This window comes from Carcharhinus amblyrhynchos, chromosome 10 (assembly GCF_965287045.1).
Source record: "Carcharhinus amblyrhynchos chromosome 10, sCarAmb.v2.hapA, whole genome shotgun sequence".
NCBI lineage: Eukaryota > Metazoa > Chordata > Chondrichthyes > Carcharhiniformes > Carcharhinidae > Carcharhinus > Carcharhinus amblyrhynchos.
In genome coordinates this window covers 90,129,038-90,152,040 of record NC_137333.1, presented here as the reverse complement: position 1 = coordinate 90,152,040, position 23,003 = coordinate 90,129,038, and the positions used below count along the sequence as shown (strand labels likewise).

Below are 23,003 nucleotides of genomic sequence, written 5' to 3'. Positions count from 1 at the left end.
GCTGCCTGGACTGCCCTGATAATAGTCTATACTTCTATGTTCCAAAAGAATGTGGCCTGTCTAATTAAACCTATTTCCCATTATGCAAGAGGTAACCTGCTTGTTGGCCAAAGCTCATAAATAAGAAAATAAAAAAAATACAGTTTAAATCAATCATACTTGTTCAAAAATGATTATATACGCCCTTACACAGACAATACCCTTGTATAGCATTGTGGTATCTTTAATATATATAAGGCACGTTGTGGTCCCTATTTTAAACTAATCTACTTGTTTTAATTGTGTCAAAGCATGCGTTTCTGTGTCCCCCACTATATCTACCTTGGAATTAAATGAGCTATTTGAAGCATAACTTTTTACAACTCAAATTCTCAACACTTTGCTAGGGTTTTGGAGACCAGCAGTCAAACAATTGTAAATACATGGGCTGCTGCCATTGTCTCCAATTATGAACTCCTGTTGTTTAATTGTTCAGGAGATGTATGCACTAATGACACACAAGTCTCACACTCAATGTTGTGTGCAGTCAGCATGCATCTCACTTCAAATGCCCTGGCTTCAGTCATGCCGGTAGGAAAAAATCTACATAGTTGGAAACCAGTAGAATGCAGCAACTCTGCGCATGGACAGGCAAAATGTCTTGTGAGCCTTACTCAGAGGCCTGATGGGCCGCATGTGGCACCCTGGCTGTAAGTTGCCACCACTGACTTATCACCTTCCATGTCACCAGTCTCCGTATTAGCCCCATCTGCAATTTTCAAACTTGCAGTATAATCCCATATCAAACACCACCATTGTAGTTTTTCTTGACTTTCCGGAGGAACTGTTCACCGCCACAGCACATTGCTTCATGTTTTTAAGAATTTCTTTGCCTGCACCTCCCTTTCCAACTGAATACAAATCAAGTGGAATTCAATGGAAACAGGGAGCCAAGCTTAAATCAATGTGCTGCAAGACTACCTTGATTGATTGATTTACTCCCTGAATTTATCAGCTTTTCCCAGTTTTGAACTTTTTTTTGATGGAGCAATTTGCTTTCACATATTAGATTCCACAGTGCAATTTAAAGAAATGTCTGCAAGTTAAACCAATAGGTGTAAACTTGGGAATCTTATGCTGAATGTACAGCAAAAATGTTACTCATCACCCCTCATTTCAAAAAAGACCACAGAAACGTGAACACAACATTTAACCTCTAGTTATTCAACTGGCTTTGAACGTTATCTGTGAGCAAAAAGTTTATCTGACTGGAATTTTCCAAAGGACAGCAAAACATTTTTGATTGATATTTTTCTTGACAATCATCAACTTTCCTATCTTTGTCAAAGCAAGTACTATATTGTTGGCTGATAAAAGCAACATCCTGCAGATGCTGGAATATGAAACAAAACAGAAGAATGCTGGAAAAATTCAGCAGGCCTGGAAGAATCTGTGAAGAGGAAAAAACATTAACATTTTGAGTCTATATGACTCTTTCTAAGAGCTAAAGTAAAATTATTGACAGTCACATGGAATAATTTCCAGTAAGATGTCAAGGAACATCCTAAATGAACATTTGTAATTTTTAAGTATTGATTTTGAAAAACTCTTTTGAAAAAAATCGGAAAGAGTTTCCGGTCAGCTCCTCTGTTATATTGAGAACAAAGGCCGGAATTCTCTGTCCGTTCACGCCAGCGAGATCCTCTGGTCCTGCCAGCATTGCATCCCCCACACGTATGTTTATGGTGGCTTCAATGGGAAATCACATTGACAGCGGCAGGGTCAGCGAATCCCGGCGCCACCAAACAGCATGCTGCTTCCTGCCACTGAGAAACATGTGGCTGAGAGGCCAGAAAATTGCACCCATTGATTCTGCTACTATTCTCATTATGTAAAATATTTCTCTTATTCTGATTCTGAAAATACAGGGAACATATATGAGACATTGGTGAGAAACAGTTGTGGTAATTTTGATTCCGCAAAGTTGGATGAGATTGGATCAGGTGGGAAGTAAAATAATGTAAGATTTATTATCCAATTTCAAGCCACAGTTTTAGTGTAGTTGAGATTTTGGGGTAGATAACCAATCTGTTCTCAGGAGCTGCATCACGTAGTGAAATCTTTAAAAGGGGCTGTATGCCTCTGGAATTATTTTTGATAGCTAAAAATGACTAATTTCCACAGGATGTGGGAATTACATCAGCTAAAAGGAGGCGAGAAGGATCAGATCAATAGGTTAATGAGGGTTTTTTCCAGGCCCAAACTTAGCCTGTTAGCACACTGCAAAGTCCAACCTCCACCAGCCTTAATCTCCAACATCACTGCCTCTGTAATCTCCTACTTTGCTCCTGCAATCTCCAATACCCATTCCTCACAATCTCTGTTCCTCACTTCCCCAACCCTGGGTCCCACTTCTCGACCTTCAAACCCCCTGATTCCATTCTCCAATTCTTAAATTCCCTGCAACCTCTGATCTCTGACCCCATATACTGTTTGATGTCTGGCTCTTGATCCTGGAATCCCAGCTCTAGCCCACACGATCTCTGATGTATCTGGCAAGAATTCCTCAGCTGCATTGCCACCAGTCAGACAACCAACCAATTTGTCTGTTGGGCTGGAAACCTACAGAAAAAAAAGTTGCCTGCTGCTCAAAATGCCAGGAAACCAGTATGGAAACCCTTTCATTTGCTCTATTCACAGACGTAGACAAGGTGCTAAAGAGTAATTTTAAAATCTGCAAAAATACTTAATGTACCAGTTTCCGTTTTACCTCTGGTTATAATGGTTGGAAGTACCACTGGTTAGGAAAATATGCACAGGGTCACATTTTACCTGGGACTGGGCAGAAATAATAGCTGTGCAGTTTTTTAGACCCCACTTCCAAAAATTCCATGACTGTAAACATGTCTTGTGTAAACTTTATCAGTTGATGGTTATTTGAACTAAGGAGACACTTTTCAAAAAAAGCTCAATACGCTGAATGGAAATAAACGCGCTTTCAACAGTTTAATTGCATGCAACATTTATTTTCTATTGATTCACAACATACACGAGCATTGTTATCCATTGGAATGTAATGCTAATACACTAGATTCAGTCAATCAAAGCCTATATTAATAAAGCTATAACATATTTCTCTGTGGGATTAAATGCGGACAGTTTACTCAATTATATTGATTTTCACATAAGCGTTTAGATAATTTGAAGTTCAAGAAAGGAAATAACATTCATAAAATGCAAATCACTGAGGCCAAAATATACTGAAGCATTAGTTAACATCTTTGTAATCAATTAAAACAGTTACCATTCATCTAGCGCTGTTGATAAGATATTAGGATAGATAACCAAAAGCTTGATCAAATGGGTGGATTTAAAGCAAGAAAGAAAAAAATGGAGAGATAGGGAGGGAATTGCAGAGCTTGGGGAACAGGCAGCCAAAGGCAGGGCAAGGAAAATTGGTGTGCAAGAAACTAGAATTGGAGGAATGAAAAATCTCAAAAGATTACAGAAATCGAGAGGGATTTGAAAACAAGAATAGGAATTTTAAAGTTGGTGTGTTGGGCCTGAAGCCAAGCACAGAGGTGATGGATGAACTGCACTCGGTGGGAATTAAGTTATGAGTAATCAAAGTTTCATTTACCCCCATTAATGGAAGTTAAAAGATGGGATGCTAACAGAAGAATATTGGAATAATCAAGTTTAAAAGTAACAAAGACATGAATTAATCAACAGCAGATGAGCTAAGGCTGTTTTAAGGCTCCGGTGTTAAAATATGTGACAAAAATATAAATTCCAGTCCATTTTTTTGCTGTACCATCAACTTAATCCCTAAATAAAATTTTGCTTAATACTCCCTAATCTTTGTAAAGATAATGGGCAGAATTTTCCAGCCCAACCCGTGGCGAATTTTCCAACAGTGGAGGAGGCCCACCATTGGCCGGCAGTGGGACCTTCAGGTTTTGATGTCCTGCACCCATTGCTGTTGGTAATGTGCTGTGGCGGGGTTGCCAGTGGTGAGACTGGAAAATCCCACTGACAGGAAGGGCTGGAAAATTTCAGCCAATGAAATTGCCCTCCACAATATTCATTCAAATTTTTCATTTAACCACTATTCTATCATTAATCAGGATTTATTACTGCCATTTAGAACTAATTTCTCCCATGCAAGATAATATTAGAAATTTATGAGCATATTTCTTAAATTTGAATTAAATTACCAAGAGCTAGAATTTGCATCCTCATTAGTGCTTCATAAAAGGCACCCAGCCTTTTTTTCCTTCAGTTTGAAGCCTACAGCATCCTATTTCAGAGCATTAATCACCAGTTGTTTATATTTTTCCATATCACATTTCAAAAAGACAGTAACTTTATGCTTAAGTTTCAGCAAGTCAACAGTATCCAGAACCATCATTCCTCTGGTCATTTTTCCATGTAGTTCCACAGTTGCTCCATATTGTGCACGTTCAGTAACAATAGAATCATCAATCACAGCAGCCACTGCGTATGAATCACAGGACACATACCCATGCCCAAAATGCAGCTGACTACTGCCTTCTTCAGTTTTGACATACTCAGTAGTATGTGTAGTTATCTTCTTCATGAAATGAGCTTTCTCAGTATTTTGACTGACCCATTTCTTAAAAAAGTCCTACAATTAAAAAGGAATTTTAGAAATTAAGAAGAAAAGAAAACCTTTCAGATCATCTATCTACAATATTCCCTTGGTGCATTCTTAATAACGCTGAATCCCAGCAGTTGAAAACCAAACAGCCTGCTTCCTTTTGAAGCCAATTCAGGTTTTTGGTTCCACCACTTATGTCAGTGATCTGTTCCACATAATGACACTGATTTATCAAACAAAAATCCCTCCTACATATCCGATTGTATTTTGCTGTGCTTAACTTGTCAATACAGTCTGCCACCAGTTAAAATATTCATGTTTAAAATGCACAGCCATTTATAGCAGGCAGAAATTATTTGTTTTGGCGGTTGCATTGTCTCAAGTGCTCCTGTATTCTGGGCAGAAACAGCTCTGCTTATTTATAGTGTGTTACAGTATTATGAATGCAAGAATAAACATAATTAAATAACATCTCTTTAATGACTTTTTTGTTTCTGTCTTCACGGAGGAGGACGTGAATAATTTGCCGGGTGTTAGAGATGGAAAGGTGGTAGGAATGGAGGTTCTTAATGACATTACTGTTACAAGAGAGGCGGTGCTCGACAGACTGGAGGGGCTGATTGTGGACAAGTCACCAGGACCGGATGGAATGCATCCGAGGGTTCTGAAAGAAATGGCGGAGGTGATAGTGGATGCCTTGGTGGTTATTTTCCAGACGTCGCTGCATTCCGGGGAAGTGCCGGATGATTGGAAAGCGGCTAATGTTACGCCGTTGTTTAAGAAGGGTGCCAGGCAAAAGGCAGGGAATTATAGGCCAGTTAGTTTAACGTCTGTTATAGGTAAAATGTTAGAATCCGTCATCAAGGAGGAAATAGTGAGGCATCTTGAGAGGAATTGCTTGATAGAGCAGACGCAGCACGGTTTCGTTAAAGGGAAGTCGTGTCTGACAAATTTACTGGAGTTCTATGAGGATGTGTCTAGGGTGGTGGATAGAGGAGAGCCGGTGGATGTGGTCCTTCTTGATTTTCAGAAGGCATTTGACAAGGTACCTCACAAGAGGTTATTGCAGAAGGTCAGGGGACATGGAGTTGGGGGTAGGGTGTTAGCGTGGATAGAGGATTGGTTGTCAAATAGGAGGCAGAGAGTGGGGGTCAATGGGTGCTATTCGGATTGGCGGATGGTGACTAGTGGAGTGCCTTGGGTCGGTGCTGGGGCCTCAGCTATTTACCATTTATATAGATGATCTGGAGGAGGGAACCGAGTGCAGGGTGTCAAAATTTGCTGATGACACCAAGATTGGGGGAACGGCAAATTGTGCGGAGGGTGTGGAGAGTCTACAGAAGGATCTAGATAGGCTGGGCGAATGGGCCAGGAAATGGCAAATGGAATTTAATGTTGGCAAGTGCGAGGTAGTCCACTTTGGTAGGAATAATGGTAGGAAGGATTATTACTTACGTGGCGAAAAACTGCAGCAGGCGATGGTGCAGAGGGACCTTGGGGTCCTTGTGCATGAGTCGCAAAAACCCAGCTTGCAGGTGCAGCAGGTGGTCAGGAAGGCGAATGGGATGCTGGCCTTCATAGCGAGGGGGATTGAATATAAAAGTAGGGAGGTCTTGCTGCGGCTGTATAGGGCATTGGTGAGGCCGCAGCTGGAGTACTGTGTGCAGTTTTGGGCGCCGTACTTACGCAAGGATATTTTGGCCTTGGAGGGAGTGCAGAGGAGGTTTACTAGGCTGATACCGGAGTTGAGGGGGTTGAGCTATGAGGAGAGGCTGAATAAACTAGGCTTGTACTCGTTTGAGTTTAGAAGAATGAGGAGAGATCTCATTGAGACGTACAAGATGATGAATGGGATGGATAGGATAGAGGTGGAGAGACTCTTCCCGCTCAGAAAGGATAGTAGGGCTAGAGGGCACAGCCTCAAGATAAAGGGGGGGCGGTTTAGAACGGAGTTGAGGAGGAACTTCTTCACTCAAAGGGTGGTGAACCTCTGGAATTCTCTGCCCATTGAAGTGGTGGAGGCTACCTCGCTAAATATTTTTAAGACGCGGGTTGATGGGTTTTTGATAAGAGAGGGGATTAAGGGTTATGGGGAGAGGGCGGGAAAGTGGAACTGAGCCACGACAGATCAGCCATGATCTTATTGACTGGTGGAGCAGGCTCGAAGGGCTAGATGGCCTACTCCTGCTCCTATTTCTTATGTTCTTATGTTCTTATGCTCTTTTGTGTGCTTCAGATTTTCTAATCCCCCTTAAGTAGTCTTGATTTACAGTTTGCATTGACCATGAACAGAGTCTAAATGAAGCTAATTGTCTTTCATTGCATGCAGTCTTGTTTTATTTAATCAATGGTGATTGACAAAAATCTGCCAAAGCCATTGCGTATTTTCACAACTATGCTCAATGGAGAACAAATTACCTTGATGTTGTTATATAACAACAAAGTGGCACAGTAGTTAGAATTGCTGCCTCATAGTGCCAGGGACCCAGGTTTGATTCCCGGCTTGGGTCACCATCAGTGCAGAGTCTGCACATTCTCCCCATGTCTGCGTGGGTTTCCTCCGGGTGCTTTGGTGTCTCTCCCCCCGTCTGAAAGATGTGTTGGTTAGGTGCATTGGCCATAATAAATTCTCCCTCAGTGTAACCCGAACAGGTGCCAGAGTATGGCAACTAGGGATTTTCACAGTAACTTCATTACAGTGATAGTGTAAGCCTACTTGTGACACTAATAAATAAATTGATGATTAAAATACTTTCAATCTATCCTCCCATCGACCTCTCAATCTTTTCAAGAAGATGGACCATCTTTCCTTACATAAGCTCTAGTCTACTAAAATGACTTAGGTTTTCAAAGATAATAAGAAAAAAGGGCTTGACTGACTCAAAATCTATAGTCACCGTGATGGGACAACTGGAAATGCTTTAATAAATACACGAAGAAACTAGATTTCGTTCTATTCTACTCTATTCTATTCTATTCAATAGGAAACCAAGTGTGATGACATTTGTGTGAATTGCAAATCCTACTATGAAGGAATCCGTCATTTTGAAGCTTGTATTTTTTTGAGACAGATCCTAATTGAAGAGGGAAACTGAAAAAGGAATCTGAACTTTTCGGTTTCTAAGGAAACTAAGACTAAAAATGGAATTGGGAACCAAAACCCAACTGAAACTGATAGTTTGTTTGTTTTAAACTGGAATCTTGTGGCTTCGTTCTTTCAGTAAGTAACAGATTTTGGATTTGTCCTTTTAATTTCTGTTCATGACCAATATCATAACACTATGTTGATGAGCCCAATGGCATAAAACACAATGGGGGTGATCTTATCAAGTCCAGAACAAGCGTGAAAACAGCAGAGTTTCAGATCTGTTATTTCAGCAAGGTCTCCAGTCGAATCTTATGACACTCAATGCAATAAGAAAACCTTGATCTGTTTTCCGCTGGTAGGTGGAATGGCGGACCCTAAATGGCAGAGCCAGCTGATAACAGCAGAGGATGCCATTGCGTATGTGCAGGTTTCTGTACTCAGAGCTACTGCCTCTGCTGCTATCAGCCAGCCTCCATAGCCCAGCATTCCCAGTTCCACTTAATCCCGTGGCCAATCGCAACGGCCCCGCCTTTAACGATCGCCCCCCCCCCCGCCCTTAACAATTGCAACCCTCCCTCCCCCACTAATCGCCATTGTCAAGTGGCAGCAGTTCCCCCACCCCCCCCCCCACTGAACATTATTGCAAAGTGTGCAGCGGTCCCGCCTTCCCAAACCACCCACTCCCCAGTCTTGCTCCACCCCTAAGGCCTCACTCTCACAGGCCCTGCCCTCCAGGCACTGCCAGAGTGCCCAGTGGGCAGTGCCAGGCTGGGACATCCCTCCTACATCCAATCTCCTGGGGGGAGCCTCAATGGCCTCTGGTTCTACTAGTAAGTCCATCATATCTGATTCCCCGACTCTGACCTGGGCTTGCTGGTGATGTTTAAAAGACCATTTAAATAATATATTCAGCCCCACACCCTTTATGGTGCGACGCTGATTGCACTGGATATCCGGTGCTGGTAAGAATGTGAGAGGTGAGAAATCGGATGCAAACCTGATTTCTCAGCCAACTCGTGATCTTACTGGCTCTTCCCTCCCCTTGGCCTTGGGTGCATTATGGTAAGATCGCACCCTACATGTGTGATACCACATGACTGCCCAGCGCCTAGCTTCAATTCCTTGCTGCAATTTGATGTAGTGGCCATCATTTCCAATAATGATGCTTCAATTTGGCAACTCACTGAGATGGGACTTCCTCACAAGTGAGGGGCAAAGTGATAAATAGTTAACAGACAGTCCACATCGGCAGGGACGCATTCTCTGCCAATTTATCAGGTGGCTGGACAGGAAACATCCACCACCACTAACGTTGTATCCCTTGAGATTGCTATTGAGCAGTTTGAACAATTTACCCATGGTATGAGATTGCGGAGACAGTACTCCCAGGTGGCAATATAAGTCGGGCATGTATAATGGCCGAGAACAATGGAAGCTGCTTCTGGGTCTGCAACAAAGTTAAACTCACCGCAGACCGCCACGTTTCCTCTGGCTGAAATAAAAAATAGACAAGATAAATTCTGAGGGCACAAAACTGAAGCAGCACTGATTAGCCATTTTGTTCCAGAATCACCTCCAGCCCCAACCCCGATCAAGCTCCAAGCAGAAAGGGTAGAGGAAGTCTTCCCACATGGAGGTCAACTTTTTTTTTTATTCATTTGTAGGACATGGGCATTGCTGTCTGGCCTGCATTTATTACCCATCCTAGTTGCCCTTGTTCAGAGGGCAGTTGAGAGTCCACCACATTGCTGTGGTTCTGGAGTCACATGCAGGCCAGATCAGGTAAAGATGGCAGATTTTCTTCACTAAAGGACATTAGGCCTTTAAATAACCACAGAAGGGAAATTTAGTTTTATTTAATTAATCAAATGGCCTACTCCAGCTCCTATTTTCTGTGCTTCTATTTTCTATGCTTTTTCTATGCATCTATCAACAGTGGGTGGGGAACTTGCCATGTGAGGCAACTGTCCAGAAACCCTGTTGAGTTTGCCTGTGGCCTGCTGGGGCCACTGATTGAGGACCTAACATCAGGATGTTATGGGAAGCTCCCCCATTGTCCTCTTTATTGATCACCTCATACGTCTTGCTACCCATCGTTTATTCTTGGTAATGACCTAGGGGCAGCATTCGCCAACACTCTCAATGGCACTGCCAGTACTGGAGAGATGCTGGCCCTTGACTGGTCTTGGAGTGTGAGGATTTCTGTCTTGCACTGGGCTTAATTTAACAAGAGGTGCAAGGCTGCCCAGGTGATTGCCTGATTGCTACAAAATTACATCTGGATATAGGATGCTGACTGGTTTTCCAGCCAGTGGATGGGTGCCTTGCTATTTCACCTATTAACTTTGTTTCTCTTTCCACAGATTCTGTTGAATATTACTAAAATGTTCAGGTTTTATTTCCAGCATCTGCAGTATTTCACATTTGTAAATCATTTGCACACCTTCCATGTTTCCTCCCATGATATACAATCCTTTCAGCTTTGAAGGAAAAGTAGGGTCCATTTTAACAGCCAGAGCCACATTGGTCAGGGGTCCAACTGCAACAAGGCAAACCTACAAAGTGATGGAAAGTATCTTAGCATATTAGTGGTAAGGCATTCTGTCCTTTCTACATTGTAAATAATTATTTCTACATTGAGTAAAACTACCACATGGTAAATGATTTCAAACTACTCCATTATGTGTTAGATTTGCAAATCTTCAACAAATATTGCTGAATAAATCATGTTGTCAAAGCTTTTGGTTTTGCAAGAATAACAAATTATAAAGAGAACAACTATTTGTACTGTATGAAAAGATAGTCTTGATAGGTAGACAAGTTGACTCTCATTGGTAGAGGCATTGCATTGGAGAATGCACCATGTAACTGATAACTGACTTTAGTATTCAACTTCTTTCAAACGACTTAAGAAGTGTTAATAAAATTGTTTTGTTATTGGAGACAATTCAAATCCCTGCATAGTAGCCTCCTTAATTATCTTACTTATCTGCAGGATATTGAGAATTACTAGCTCAAATTATAGTTGAGATATTCAAATATTCTTCCTCATTAAGCAAATTTTGACTTGCTTGTGATTAAGCTAAACTAATAGGCCGGAATTTCCTGCAAAGATCCTGGCTTTCATGCATCTTTTTTCCCTGAAGAAATTAGCATCTTTTATGCTCATTTTACACCAAAGTATCACTTGGTGCAAATTTCCTTGACCTTCTGCGCCTTCCCAAGATAACCTTGCTAAAATCTCCTGTCACTCTTTTACATAGCTCTGCTCCAATGTGAAAGACTCACACACGTTTCCCGAGTTGAAGCCCAAAATTAAAAAACAATCATCAGGCCATCAGGTTTTGCTTTCCCAAAAGTTACAAATCTACATCTACAGTAGGCACCTCAAGGAAATGGTGAAGTACTATAAGCAGTGCCTTTGCAGGACCTCCAAATCCAATGACAAGAAAGGTGTCTTCGCCAAATCAATTTGGCCAACATCAAGGCACTAATCGCTTAGAATCAGCTCTCATGGCCAGGACACGTCATTTGGATGCCTGATACCAGACCACCAAAACAACAAACAAAGCAACAATTTCTGGAACTTGGTCACGGCAGGAGAATCCCAGGAGGATAGCGGAAAAACTTGAATGTCCTGAAAACATCCCTGAAGATGTCAGACATTTCCACTGACTCATGGGACCTCAGAACCCATCAGACTGGAGTGAAAGCAAATCATCCTGGATCCTGAGGGATTGCCTAAGAAGAGGTTATCTCACCTCACCAATGTGCTGATTAACTATTCTTATCATGGCCTTCACCGCATGTTCAGCTTGTATGTGTTCCAGCCCTGGAACATTACAGTCTGGAATATCTCCCAGCCCATCCTTTCCATGGTAAGCAGCATCATGCAAATTTTCTCCAAGGATAGGGGTACCTGCACCCCTGTAGACTGGAATCTGTGCAGACATGGAAAAATTGTTTTCAGAAATACTGTCAATATCTGTTGTTTAGTAAGAACAATGTAAATGCAAGAGAGAGAAAAAATGTTATTTAGCAATTTACCTCAAAGGTTTAGTTGGGAACAGGACAACCCCAGTATACAAGTGATTTGTTAAAAAAAAAATCAGATGGTTGCCCATTTCAGTGTTGTTGGCATGTACTAGGCTACAGATTGGAGTTGTGCAATCAAATGAATAAATCAGACAGTTTTCAAATACCTGAACATTATTCAGCGGCACTTTACTAGAAGTAAACGTAATGTGAGAAAAAACTTGTTCACCCAACTAGTGGTTCAGATCGGGAATGCACTGCCTGGAAATGTGGTGGAGGCAGGTCCAAGTGAGGCATTCAAGAGGGCATTAGATGATTACTTAAATAGGGATCACAGGCAGGGGAATAGCATTAAGTCATGATGCTTATTTGAAGAGGCAGTGCAGACCCAATGGGCCACTTGGCCTTCTGCAGAACCTTAACAATTCTGTGATTCTGTGGTGTACATTTCAAGTACCAAGGAAAAGATTTGACTCAGTCACTATTCCACCCAGGAGAAATTCATTTATCAACATGCAAAGCCGACAGTCAAGTTGTTGGACACATGAGGATTTGGAGGGCTATTTCTATGGGAAAAACACCTTTCCTGTCTTTTGGATTAGAAGGAAGAAAACTGGGAAGAGAATAAAACTGGAAATAAAATACAATTTCCTAAATAGGAATGAAGTATGCCATGCTAGTAATGTTGCTATAATAAACATGTAAAACCTTTTAATGGGCTTTGAATAGTGTCTAAAATTATATAGACAAATTATGTGAGTGTCTGTTTCTTTAAGACAGCAGAAGACAATCACCTGGTTTGAGAGTCCAGTGAGGACCAAGAGTGATTGAACACCCCAGAGGGTGAATTCCTCTATTGGGCAAAATACATTGGGGAGCCATGCAGTAAGCATGTAAGGATTGGAACAGCTAGGAGGCAGCTCCAAGGCAGCCTAGGGATGCAAATCCTTGTACCTAATTTCTCTTTATCAATAAATATCTTTTGTCCCTAATAAAGCCCAAGTGTCTTGGCATCGCCAGAGGGTTTCCATATTACATATTGGCACCGAGGTGGATATATTTTGACAGCATAGCCTATCTGTGAGTGTCCAATTCAAGTGAAGTTTGGACAAGTGGGATGCTCATCCAAGCGCCTATTTTAGGGCAAATGGACTCAGTGAGAGTTATCGAGGCAGTGCCAGACCCTGAAGGTCAGATGGGATGACAAACCTGATTTGGCTGGCAAGTCAAGAGATTTAAAAAGACACAGAAAATTAACCTTCAGGAGCAAGAGAAGTAAAACTTGAGCTAAGGAGTAAAGGATAGGAGTGCTACAGTTTTTTTCTGGAGGGGAGGAAAACTGTGTTTCAGGTTTAAAGACAAGAGATTTAGATAGAGGGTAGAGAATTACTTCAGTTAAATAAGTTCAGCAGCTAAACGGGAAGAAAAACCACAGAGAGCCCAGGGATTGCCCCAGAAGCACGAGAAAGTGAGAAGCTAAAATTTGCAGGTCCCCCAATCGGAACAAAGTCTGCAGGGGGTCCAGCTAGTGATACCAGCACTAAGGGGCTGCAGAAAGCCAAGATTTGAAGTTGTGGAACTAAAGAGGTTACTGCCTGCTAGGAACAGGGAAAAAACAGATCGGAACGTTTTTGGAAGAGGAAATCCCTCCCAACTGGACAGCGTGGGATCCATAAGACCATAAGATATAAGAGCAGAATTAGGCCATTCGGCCTATTGAGTTTGCTCTGCCATTCAATCATGGCTGATATGATTCTCATCCCCATTCTCCTGCCTTCTCCCCATAACCCTTGATCCCCTTATCAATCAAGAACCTCTCTATCTCTCTCTTAAAGATTCTCAACAACCTGGCCTCCACAGCCCTCTGGGGCAATGAGTTCCACAGATTCGCCACCCTCTGGCTGAAGAAATTCCTCCTCATCTCAGTTTTAAAGGAACGTCCCTTCACTCTGAGGTTGTGCCCTCGAGTTCTAGTCTCTCCCATGAGTGGAAACATCCTCTCCATTCCCACTCTGTTTTGGTATTCTGTAAGATTCAGTTACATCCCCCCTCCCTATTCTCCTGAATTCCATCGAATCTAGGCCCAGACTCCTCAACCGCTCCTCCCATGACAAACCCTTAATCCCTGGCATCATTCATGTGAACCTCCTCTGGACCCCCTCCAAGGCCAGCACATTTTTCCTTAGGTATGGGGCCCAAAGCTGCTGAAAATATTCCAAACGGGGTCTGATCAGAGCCTTATACAGCCTCAGCAGTACATCCCTGATGAGCCATTAGTGAAAACAACAAGAAGATTGATATGAGAACAAAGAAAGAAAAATGGACTCTCCAGCCAGCATAAAAATGCTAAATTGTAGAAATTGATGTAGAAATCTTCCATCAGCTTAAAAAATTTTAAAGAGATCCAAGAAGGCCAAAACTGCAAAAACATGGGAAAAGCACATACAGAGCGAGGGAAACAGCAGCTGTTGGCAGTTGACAATCTTAAAGCAATAATGCATTTAAAATTGTACAACAATTAAAGCAACAGCCATTAGAAGGAAAAAAGGACAAGGGACAGGGAAATCAGAGAAAATGCCAGAGAGCGGGTAGCTCTAAAAAGGGACTCTGTAAACCATGCAAAACCTCAGTGGAGAAAGTTGAGACCTCAAAGAAGAGAAGATGCTGGAGCTCAGAAGTAATAAGTCCTCAAGAAAGAGGCAACGCCATACTCAGAATAGGCAGTAAAAGACCCCAGAGAGGTAGGTGCACTAGAAAACATGGAGAGGGGGTGTGCAGAGGAAGACCCTGGAGAAGGAGGTGCTAAGAAACCCTGGAGAGGGTAGAGCACTGAAAGACCTTAGAGAAGGGGGAGCATTGGAAGACCCTGGCCCTGGAGAGGGGAGGATAGAGGTAACCTAAAACAGAAGATCCTAAAGGACTAAGTGAAGAGCTGAAGCGGCGAGATTCAGTTGCACCCATCATGTTGTAATAAGAAGTTCCCTGGAACTTTTAGACTACAAAGAAGCAATAAAACTGTAGTCAGTCAGAAAGTATGTCAAGCCACAACAGAGGAAAAAAGTAAGAGTGAAGTGAAAAGAGTTGGATAAACTTCAACAAGAGTTTCCCCCAGCAAATTAAAAAGAAAGTAAAGGTTTGTGACCCTAATCTAAAGGAGAAACAACCCAGCTTTATCAAAGGTATATAAAAAAAACAAGCAGTATGAAAAAGCTGAAAGTAGCTAGGATATCTATTAGGGTCAGTGAGAAAGACTACAACATTCACCAGCAAGTGATGAAGAAACTGGAGTTAGAGCAGGAAAATGTGAATAAAAGGTAAAAAGGTTTGAGAGAGAAAACATAATAGAGGTCATAGCGGGGAACTTGAAAACAGCTAACAAAGTCCCACGTAATGTATGCAATCAGTTTTGTGATAGGCGAGAGAATTGCTAGTCTCAGAGTGAAATGCATCAATGATTTGGTTCATGGTACTCAGGAAGGACATTCTGTATCATCTCCTACAAGGGTCATTGTACAGCCAAAGCAGAATTGAGGGGGTTGAGCTATGAGGAGAGGCTGAATAAATTAGGCTTGTACTTGTTAGAGTTTAGAAGAATGAGGGGAGATCTCATTGAGACGTATAAGATGATGAATGGGATGGATAGGATAGAGGTGGAGAGACTCTTCCCGCTCAGAAAGGATAGTAGGACTAGGGGGCACAGCCTCAAGATAAAGGGGGGGGCGGTTTAGAACGGAGTTGAGGAGGAACTTCTTCACTCAAAGGGTGGTGAATCTCTGGAATTCTCTGCCCGTTGAAGTGGTGGAGGCTGCCTCGCTAAATATTTTTAAGACGCGGGTTGATGGGTTTTTGATAAGAGAGGGGATTAAGGGTTATGGGGAGAGGGCAGGAATGTGGAACTGAGCCACGACAGATCAGCCATGATCTTATTGAATGGCGGGGCAGGCTCGAAGGGCTAGTTGGCCTACTCCTGCTCCTATTTCTTATGTTCTTATGAAACCAAAGCCATTATTGGGAATTCTTTAGAGATGCAATTGAATGATTGAGTTACCAGGCTTGTGAAATACATAAATGAGCTTCTGAAATTGAAATTCAGCAGGGAGATAGAAACTGTCTGGTATGAGGGTGCTGAATAGGACATAGCAATGGACAAACCTAAACAGAGAAGCGACTTGGAACAAATGAGCAATTCAGGACTAGTGCTTAACAAATGTAACAAAAAGGAGGAAATGTTGAATGTAGAAATAAAGTTTGTTGCAGCTACAACAAAAGAAATAAGGCAATTCTTAACAAACATGCAGAGCATGAGAAGGGAGAGATTGTTATTTAATGTTGTCAGAAGAGAATTTTTTTTTATTCATTCGTAGGACATAGGAGTTGCTGGCTGACCAATATTTATTGCCCATCCCTAGTTGCCCTTGAGAAGGTGATGATGAACTGCTTTCTTGAATCACTGCAGTCCATGTGCTGTGAGTTGACCCATAATGCCATTAGGGAGGGAATTCCAGGATTTTGACTCAGTGCCTGCGAAGGAATGGTGATATATTTCCAAGTTTGGATGGTGAGTGGTTTAAATGGGAAGTTGCAAGTGGTGGTGTTCCAGGTATCTGCTGCTCTTGTCCTTTTGACTTCTAAAATGTCTTAATTTGTGTGTATAATTTGTATTTAGAATGTGAATTTGAGTAAATTTGTTTTTGACGATTCTATAAAAAAATTAAAGGTGGAGGGATGTACTGATTGTGGTATCTGTCTCTTTAAAACATCAGAGTAGGCTGAGGGACCAGTGGGAACCGAGAATGAATGATCGCCCCAGAGATTGGAGTTCTCTCTCAGGCAGAATGTATTGGGGAGCCATGTAGTAAGCATGGAGCAGCCCGGGGCTGCAAACCCCTGTTCCTGATTTCTCTTTATCAGTAAACACCTTCTGTTCCTAACAAAGCCAGAAATGTCTTGACATCACCAGAGGGATGCCACACTATTATAAAATGGATCTCAATATGTCTATAATAATTATCTCCATTTTCAATTAGCACAATACAGATGTTATACAGAATCTACAACAAAAGTAAAAGGGGCATCCTCGTGTTTAGTATAAATACTAACAGCATTACTGTAATATAGCAACGTAACTACACAAATGTTTAATTTAACAGGAAACAAGTGGAAGTGTTTTGACAAAGCTTCAGGTGTATTTATTCTCCTATGAATTGAGTTATTACTGAATAGACAATGTCATGAATACCTTCAACACCTACCTCCATCCTGTTGCAAACGTGTAGCACCCGGAGTACATTTTTACACACGTTTTCAATTGACGTATTTCCATGGGTACATGTTATAGCCAGGATTTGCACGTTGGGTGCCGCAAGAGCCATCATTATTGCTTGGGCATCATCCACTCCACAGTCAACATCTAAAAGCAGCAGTTTCTTTGCCATCTTAGAATCTAAAATCCAGTGAGTTTGTAAACAAGACAGTGTTAAATGTGAAGTTATACAATACTTGATGACTTCAGGGATAAACATGGATTTATCAAGCTGATTGATAATTCAGCCAGACACTAATAAATTATAGGACTGAATTTATTGGTCTTTTTCTCCCCATTTCTGCCGATTCAAAATCCTCATTCACAATGCTTTGTATGGCCTCACCGCAAGTTATCTACAAAGCCTCAATACTGACCTCATGTGTAACCCAATACCTACCACATCATTAATTTGTTGGCCTTCAGTAACATGGTCTCCTTTCACATTGCTAATTATTTCCCCATCTATTTGTTTTGATTATATTTTCAATCACCTCTTCCAAGTTGACACTTATATATTGAATCACTGATAATTGAACTGATAGCTTGCCTGCACTTCATTGAAATTCTGAAAATCCACACATAAAAGGGCCAACCCTCCTGATTATCATTTGATCCAGGACTATTACTTCCTGCCACACATGGGCACACATCTTAATAGTGCAAAAGGGGAGGAAATTGGAGCACAGCTGTAGGCCTCCAGTTGAGTTCCAACCCACTGGCACTGGGCCTCTGGTTCCAGCTCTCCTACATTGTTGTCACTTCAAATTCTGAGCTGCAGTTCCAGAATCTCCATAGAATCTCTGGTTCATTGTGCTCCAGCTCAAGCCTGTCGCTACCATATTTGGGCATCCTCTACTTCAATGTCCAATGGACCAATTAGAAAGGAAGTAGTTTTTTTGGTTTTAGTTTATTTATTAGTGTCACAAGTAGGCTTACATTAACACTGCAATGAAGTTACTGTGAAAATTCTCCAGTCAACACACTCTGGTGCCAGTTCGTGTACACTGAGGGAGAATTTAGCGTGCCAATGCACCTAAGCAGCACATCTTTCAGACTGTGGGAGGAAACCCAGGCAGATACAGGAAAATGGGCAGACTCCGCACAGCCAGTGACCCAAGATCAGAATTGAACCCAGGTCCCTTGTGCTGTGAGGCAGCAGTTCTAACCACTGTGCCACCATGCCGTACCAGTAGGGTAAGGAACTGGGAATGTTCCCCAATGCTTCATTTATATATCGGCAATGAGCCAGTGATGCAGATGTAGCTTGTCTACCTGTCCCTTTCCAACCCAAGAGAAACCTAGACATTACAGTGCAACATTAAGTGAGTGGTGACCCAGGAAACCATGTCGTTGATTCCTTTCTCCTGATCATTATGTCCAGAAAATGTCCAGTGAAAAATGACCTTTCCTTAACCAACAGGATCTAAACCCATTGAGCACTAAATTTAGTCCAACAATATAATGCTAAATAGGAATTCAGTTGAGGAGGAGCCAGAATTGGTGTTACAGAAGCAAGTTTGATCCGTGCATTTTCAGAGCTAAAGCCTTAAATATGCCATGGTAGGATTCAATTACGGATTTATACCTTCAATTCATCACCGTCTAGAACAGTCATTTTTGGGTTGGATTGGGTCCTCATTTTTAAGGAGCATTACTTTAAACATTTTCAACCCTTAAGGTAATATATCATCACTTATAAAGAAAACAACGCATGCTGGAAATTTAAGTGAGAAACAAGAAACGGTTGAAACAAAAATTGAGGCAATCAGTGGTTGTACCACTTAGAACGGAGTTGAGGAGGAACTTCTTCACTCAAAGGGTGGTGAATCTCTGGAATTCTCTGCCCGTCGAAGTGGTGGAGGCTGCCTCGCTAAATATTTTTAGGACGCGGGTTGATGGGTTTTTGATAAGCGAGGGGATTAAGGGTTATGGGGAGAGGGCGGGAATGTGGAACTGAGCCACGACAGATCAGCCATGATCTTATTGAATGGCGGGGCAGGCTCGAAGGGCTAGATGGCCTACTCCTGCTCCTATTTCTTATGTTCTTATGTTCTTGTAGAGAGGCTTCCCTTCATGAGAATTGAAACATTAAAGGAGAGGAAGCTTTTAATTAGTGGATGTTAGATAGGAAAAGTGGCGATGTTAAGTTAAATCTCTACCAACGTTGCAGGAAAAACCTGCTAAAAATGATTAAAAACCAGCACTCCTGGAGTTCTATTTTCAAGTGCACAAGACCAGTTCAGAAACTTGCAGCAACTTCCTAGTTCTTCTGTATTTTGTCAATCAGCATACTTGGTAGCCAGAGACTGGATGTGTTCACTCTACAAATCATAGAATTATAGAAACCCTGCAGTCCAGATGGAGGCCATTCAGCCCATCAAGGCTACACTGACAAAATCTCACCCAGACCCTACCTCTGTTGTCCCACATACTTACCCTGCTAGTCCCTCTGATGCAATGGTATAATTTACATGGCCAATCAAACTAACCTGCTCTTCTTTAGTCACCACACAGACAATCACCCAAGGTCAGAATTGAACCTCGGTCCCTGGCACTGTGAGGCAGCAGTGCTAACCATTGTGCCACCATGCCACCATATGTGCTCCACCAAGTTTGGTGAAAATGGTTCCTTTTTAATACTGTACAAGCTATTGAAATAACATGTGTGTTTGTATGGATAACTCACAACCAGACTATTCCTAAGCATCGTTAAAAGTAAATCCATTACATTTCGACCCCTCTTTAGCTCTGAAGTGTCAAACAGACTTGGAACATTAACTGTGTTTCTCTCTCCACAGAGGCTGTCATTCCTGCTGAGTTTTTCAGCATTTTCTATTTTTTAAATTTCTTTTGCTAGCATCTCCATTTGCCATGAGTTGCTACAACCAAGGGAAAACAAGTTTCAGTGGTTATCCCAACAGAAAAGAGATTGCACTCACCAGATTCCTTGTTACTGTCGGAGATTTTTTTTCTACTTAACACGGTACTAACTGTATTCAGCGTCTTCAACTTTCCTCGGAAAAGAGCTCAGAGCGACTGAACTTCACCCCCTGATGCTGTATATTTACTTGAGCTGGCTTATTTTTAAAGGATGGAGCATAGGGAAACACCCAAAGTGCAACCAATCCAATTGAATTTTTGAATGGTATACCCTCCAGGCTATTGTCTCAAATGAGTAATTAAGGTGAAACTAAAAGCAGAATAATTGTGAACAGGTTAGGTTTAGAATGAAGTATGATGAGATTTGATTGTGTCCAGTTTCCACAGACTCACAATACTCCAGAAGTGACATTATTTGTGTGAAAATGTGTATTCCTTTCAAGTGCAAAAAAGTTGTAGCAATTCCTCCAATAATTGAGTTTGTGCTGGCAATCTGTATTTGATGTAGAGATGTCAGCATTGGACTGGGGTAAACACAGTAAGAAGTCTCACAACACCAGGTTTAAGTCCAACCAGCGATGTTCATTCATCCGTTGTTGTAGTGCTTGGGGAGACCATACAGACGCTACGACAATGGATGAATGAACATCGCTCGACAATCACCAGGCAAGACTGTTCCCTTCCTGTTGGCGAACACTTCAGCGGCCATGGGCATTCGGTCTCTGATCTTTGGGAAGCGTTCTCCAAGGCGGCCTTCACAACACATGACCGTGCAGAGTCGCTGAGCAGAGACTGGTAGCCAAGTTCTGCACACATGAGGACGGCCTCAACTGGGATCTGGGGTTCATGTCACACTATCTGTAACCCCCGTGACTTGCCTGGGCTTGTAAAATCTCACTTACTGTTCTGTCTGGAGACAATACACATCTCTTTAACCTATGCTAATGCTATCTCCACTCACATTGTCTGCATCTTTAAGACTTGAATAGCAGGTTAGCTATAAAGCCTTGCATTCTAACCACTACTCTGTAAACTGTGTGTGTCTTTATATGCCCTTCTCTGATCAGAACCTTCCACGCACCTGATGAAGGAACACCGTTTCCGAAAGCTTGTGAGATTACTATCGAGTAAACTGGTTGGATTTAAACCTGGCATTGTGAGACTTCTTAATCTGTAATTGAGTCATGAGCAGTGGGCCTGGCAGTGAGACTTACCATGATTAGATTTTCTGTTGACAAACTGTAGGGTATAATGTGCATCTCAGACAGGAAAGTTAAGAATGAAATTAAGCACAATAGTATTGGAAATGCTCAGCAGGTTTGGTAACATCTTCGGAGAGACAAACATGAGTTAGCAGACTGGATTTTACAATATTGGATGGGGTGAAGGAGGGGGATGGGAAACTCAGTGGTCTAATTAATAGCCCTTTGGTGAGCAGTTAGTGAATTAGAGGAGCACCACATTGGGACTGTAGGCCGGAAAGGCAGGGGAGTGTTCTATGCACAAATATCTTCAGCTGCTACATCAATAACCTTCCTTCCATCATAATGTCAAAGGTGGGAATGTTCACTGATGATTTCACAATGTTTAACACCATTTGCAACTTCTCAAATACTGAAGCAGTCTGTGTCCAAATACAGCAAGGGCTGGACAACATCCGGGCCTGGGCTGGCAAGTAGCAAGTAATGTTCATGCCACCAAAGTACCAGGCAATGACCATCTCCAACAAAGAGAAACTAACTATCAATCCTTGACATTCAGTTGCACCACCATCACTGAATTCTCCACTATCAGCATCCTGGAGATTACTGTTGACCAGAAACTGAAATAGACTAGCCACATAACTAACGTGGCTAAAAGAGCAGGTCAGAGGCTAGAAATTCTATGGCAAATAACTCACTTAACTCCTCGAAGCCTGTCCACCATCTACAAGATGCAAGTCAAGAGTGAGGTGGGATACTTCCCACTTGCCTGCAAGAGTGTAGCTCCAACAATATGCAGGAAGCTTCACACTATCCAGGACAAAGCAACCGCTTGATTGGCATCACTTCCACAAATGCTCACTGCCCCCAGCGCCAACATACAGTGATAGCAGAGTGTACTATCTACAAGATGCACTACAGGAATTCACTAAGACTCCTTAGGCAGCAGCTACCAAACAAACAACCATTAGCATCCAGAAGGATAAGAGCAGAAAATACCTGGGAATTGCAATAACAATTGACTAATTCTAGGATGTTAGTGCATGAAGGCAGAAGCAGTTGTGGTTCTGACATTTGCCATGAGACTAAAGGCCGAACCTGATGAGGATCCAGCGGAGTGTCAGTTTTGGTGAGAAAACTGATATGAAACTTTTCAGCTCCACTGGCCAGTTTTCTCGCTAGATTTTGCGACTAACTGCAAAAGAAAAAGAATGGTTGTGGTTTGCACCATAAGCCTGGCAAGACAGGGGAGCTGGCAACGGGCTTCACCATGATAGGGCTGCCTTTTTAAAAGGTGCCCCAATCACTGGGAAAAATAATCTGCCCCGCCCCACCATGAGAGGTACCTGTGCCTCCCCCGTAATCATCACTAGCAATCCCCCCTCACCCTGATCTCCCCAGCATCAGCCACTTCCCCCCTGGATCATCCCGGCATTAGCCCTCCAATATTCGAAGCATCAGCCCAGTTATCCCTAACATCCTGACATTGGCCCTCTTGCCTCGCAATCATTGCTGGTATTCACCCCCACCAATTATCCCAGCATTTGCCTTCTTCCCTCCCCTGAATTTCCCAGCATCCCTTCCCCACCCCCCCATCAATCTTCCCATCATCGGCCCCCTTCCCCCCAATCATCTGACACCAGTCCTCTTCCCCCCAATTATCTTGGTATCCCCATGTCCATTCCCCACACATGACACTCCCCTTAGGGCCCACAGGTAGGCACTGCCATGTTGGCAATGCCAAACAATGCCAGGGAGCAGTACATAAGAACTAGGGGCAGGAGTAGGCCATCTGGCCCCTCAAGCCTGCTCCACCACTCAGTAAGATCAGGGCTGATTTTTTTCGTGGACTCAGCTCCATTTACTCGCCCGCTCGCCTTAATTCCTTTACTG

The 23,003-nt window shown here is 42.4% G+C and overlaps 1 protein-coding gene across 1 annotated transcript; it reads right to left on the bottom strand.

The window, feature by feature from the left end:
- Window positions 1-3,000: 3,000 nt before the first annotated feature.
- Window positions 3,001-17,164, bottom strand: LOC145349430 (nucleoside hydrolase-like). The gene is made up of 5 exons (XM_080197964.1): window positions 16,976-17,164; window positions 11,450-11,629; window positions 10,132-10,243; window positions 9,044-9,180; window positions 3,001-4,627 (listed from the first exon to the last, which is right to left on the bottom strand). The coding sequence occupies exons 1-5, from the start codon at window positions 17,156-17,158 to the stop codon at window positions 4,280-4,282; spliced, it is 960 nt and encodes a 319-aa protein (XP_080054090.1). The 5' UTR covers window positions 17,159-17,164; the 3' UTR covers window positions 3,001-4,279.
- Between the last annotated feature and the right edge of the window lie 5,839 nt (window positions 17,165-23,003).

Bases quoted from the DNA above. Each gene is read 5' to 3' on its own strand.
- LOC145349430 (XM_080197964.1), bottom strand. From the start codon at position 17,158: ATGGCAAAGAAACTGCTGCTTTTAGATGTTGACTGTGGAGTGGATGAT. The intron at 10,244-11,449 runs GTGAGATAACCT...ATCACTTTGTAG, and splicing joins TTAATCAGCACATTGGTGAG to GTTTGCCTTGTTGCAGTTGG. The intron at 9,181-10,131 runs GTGTGCAAATGA...TTTTTATTTCAG, and splicing joins CATGGGAGGAAACATGGAAG to CCAGAGGAAACGTGGCGGTC.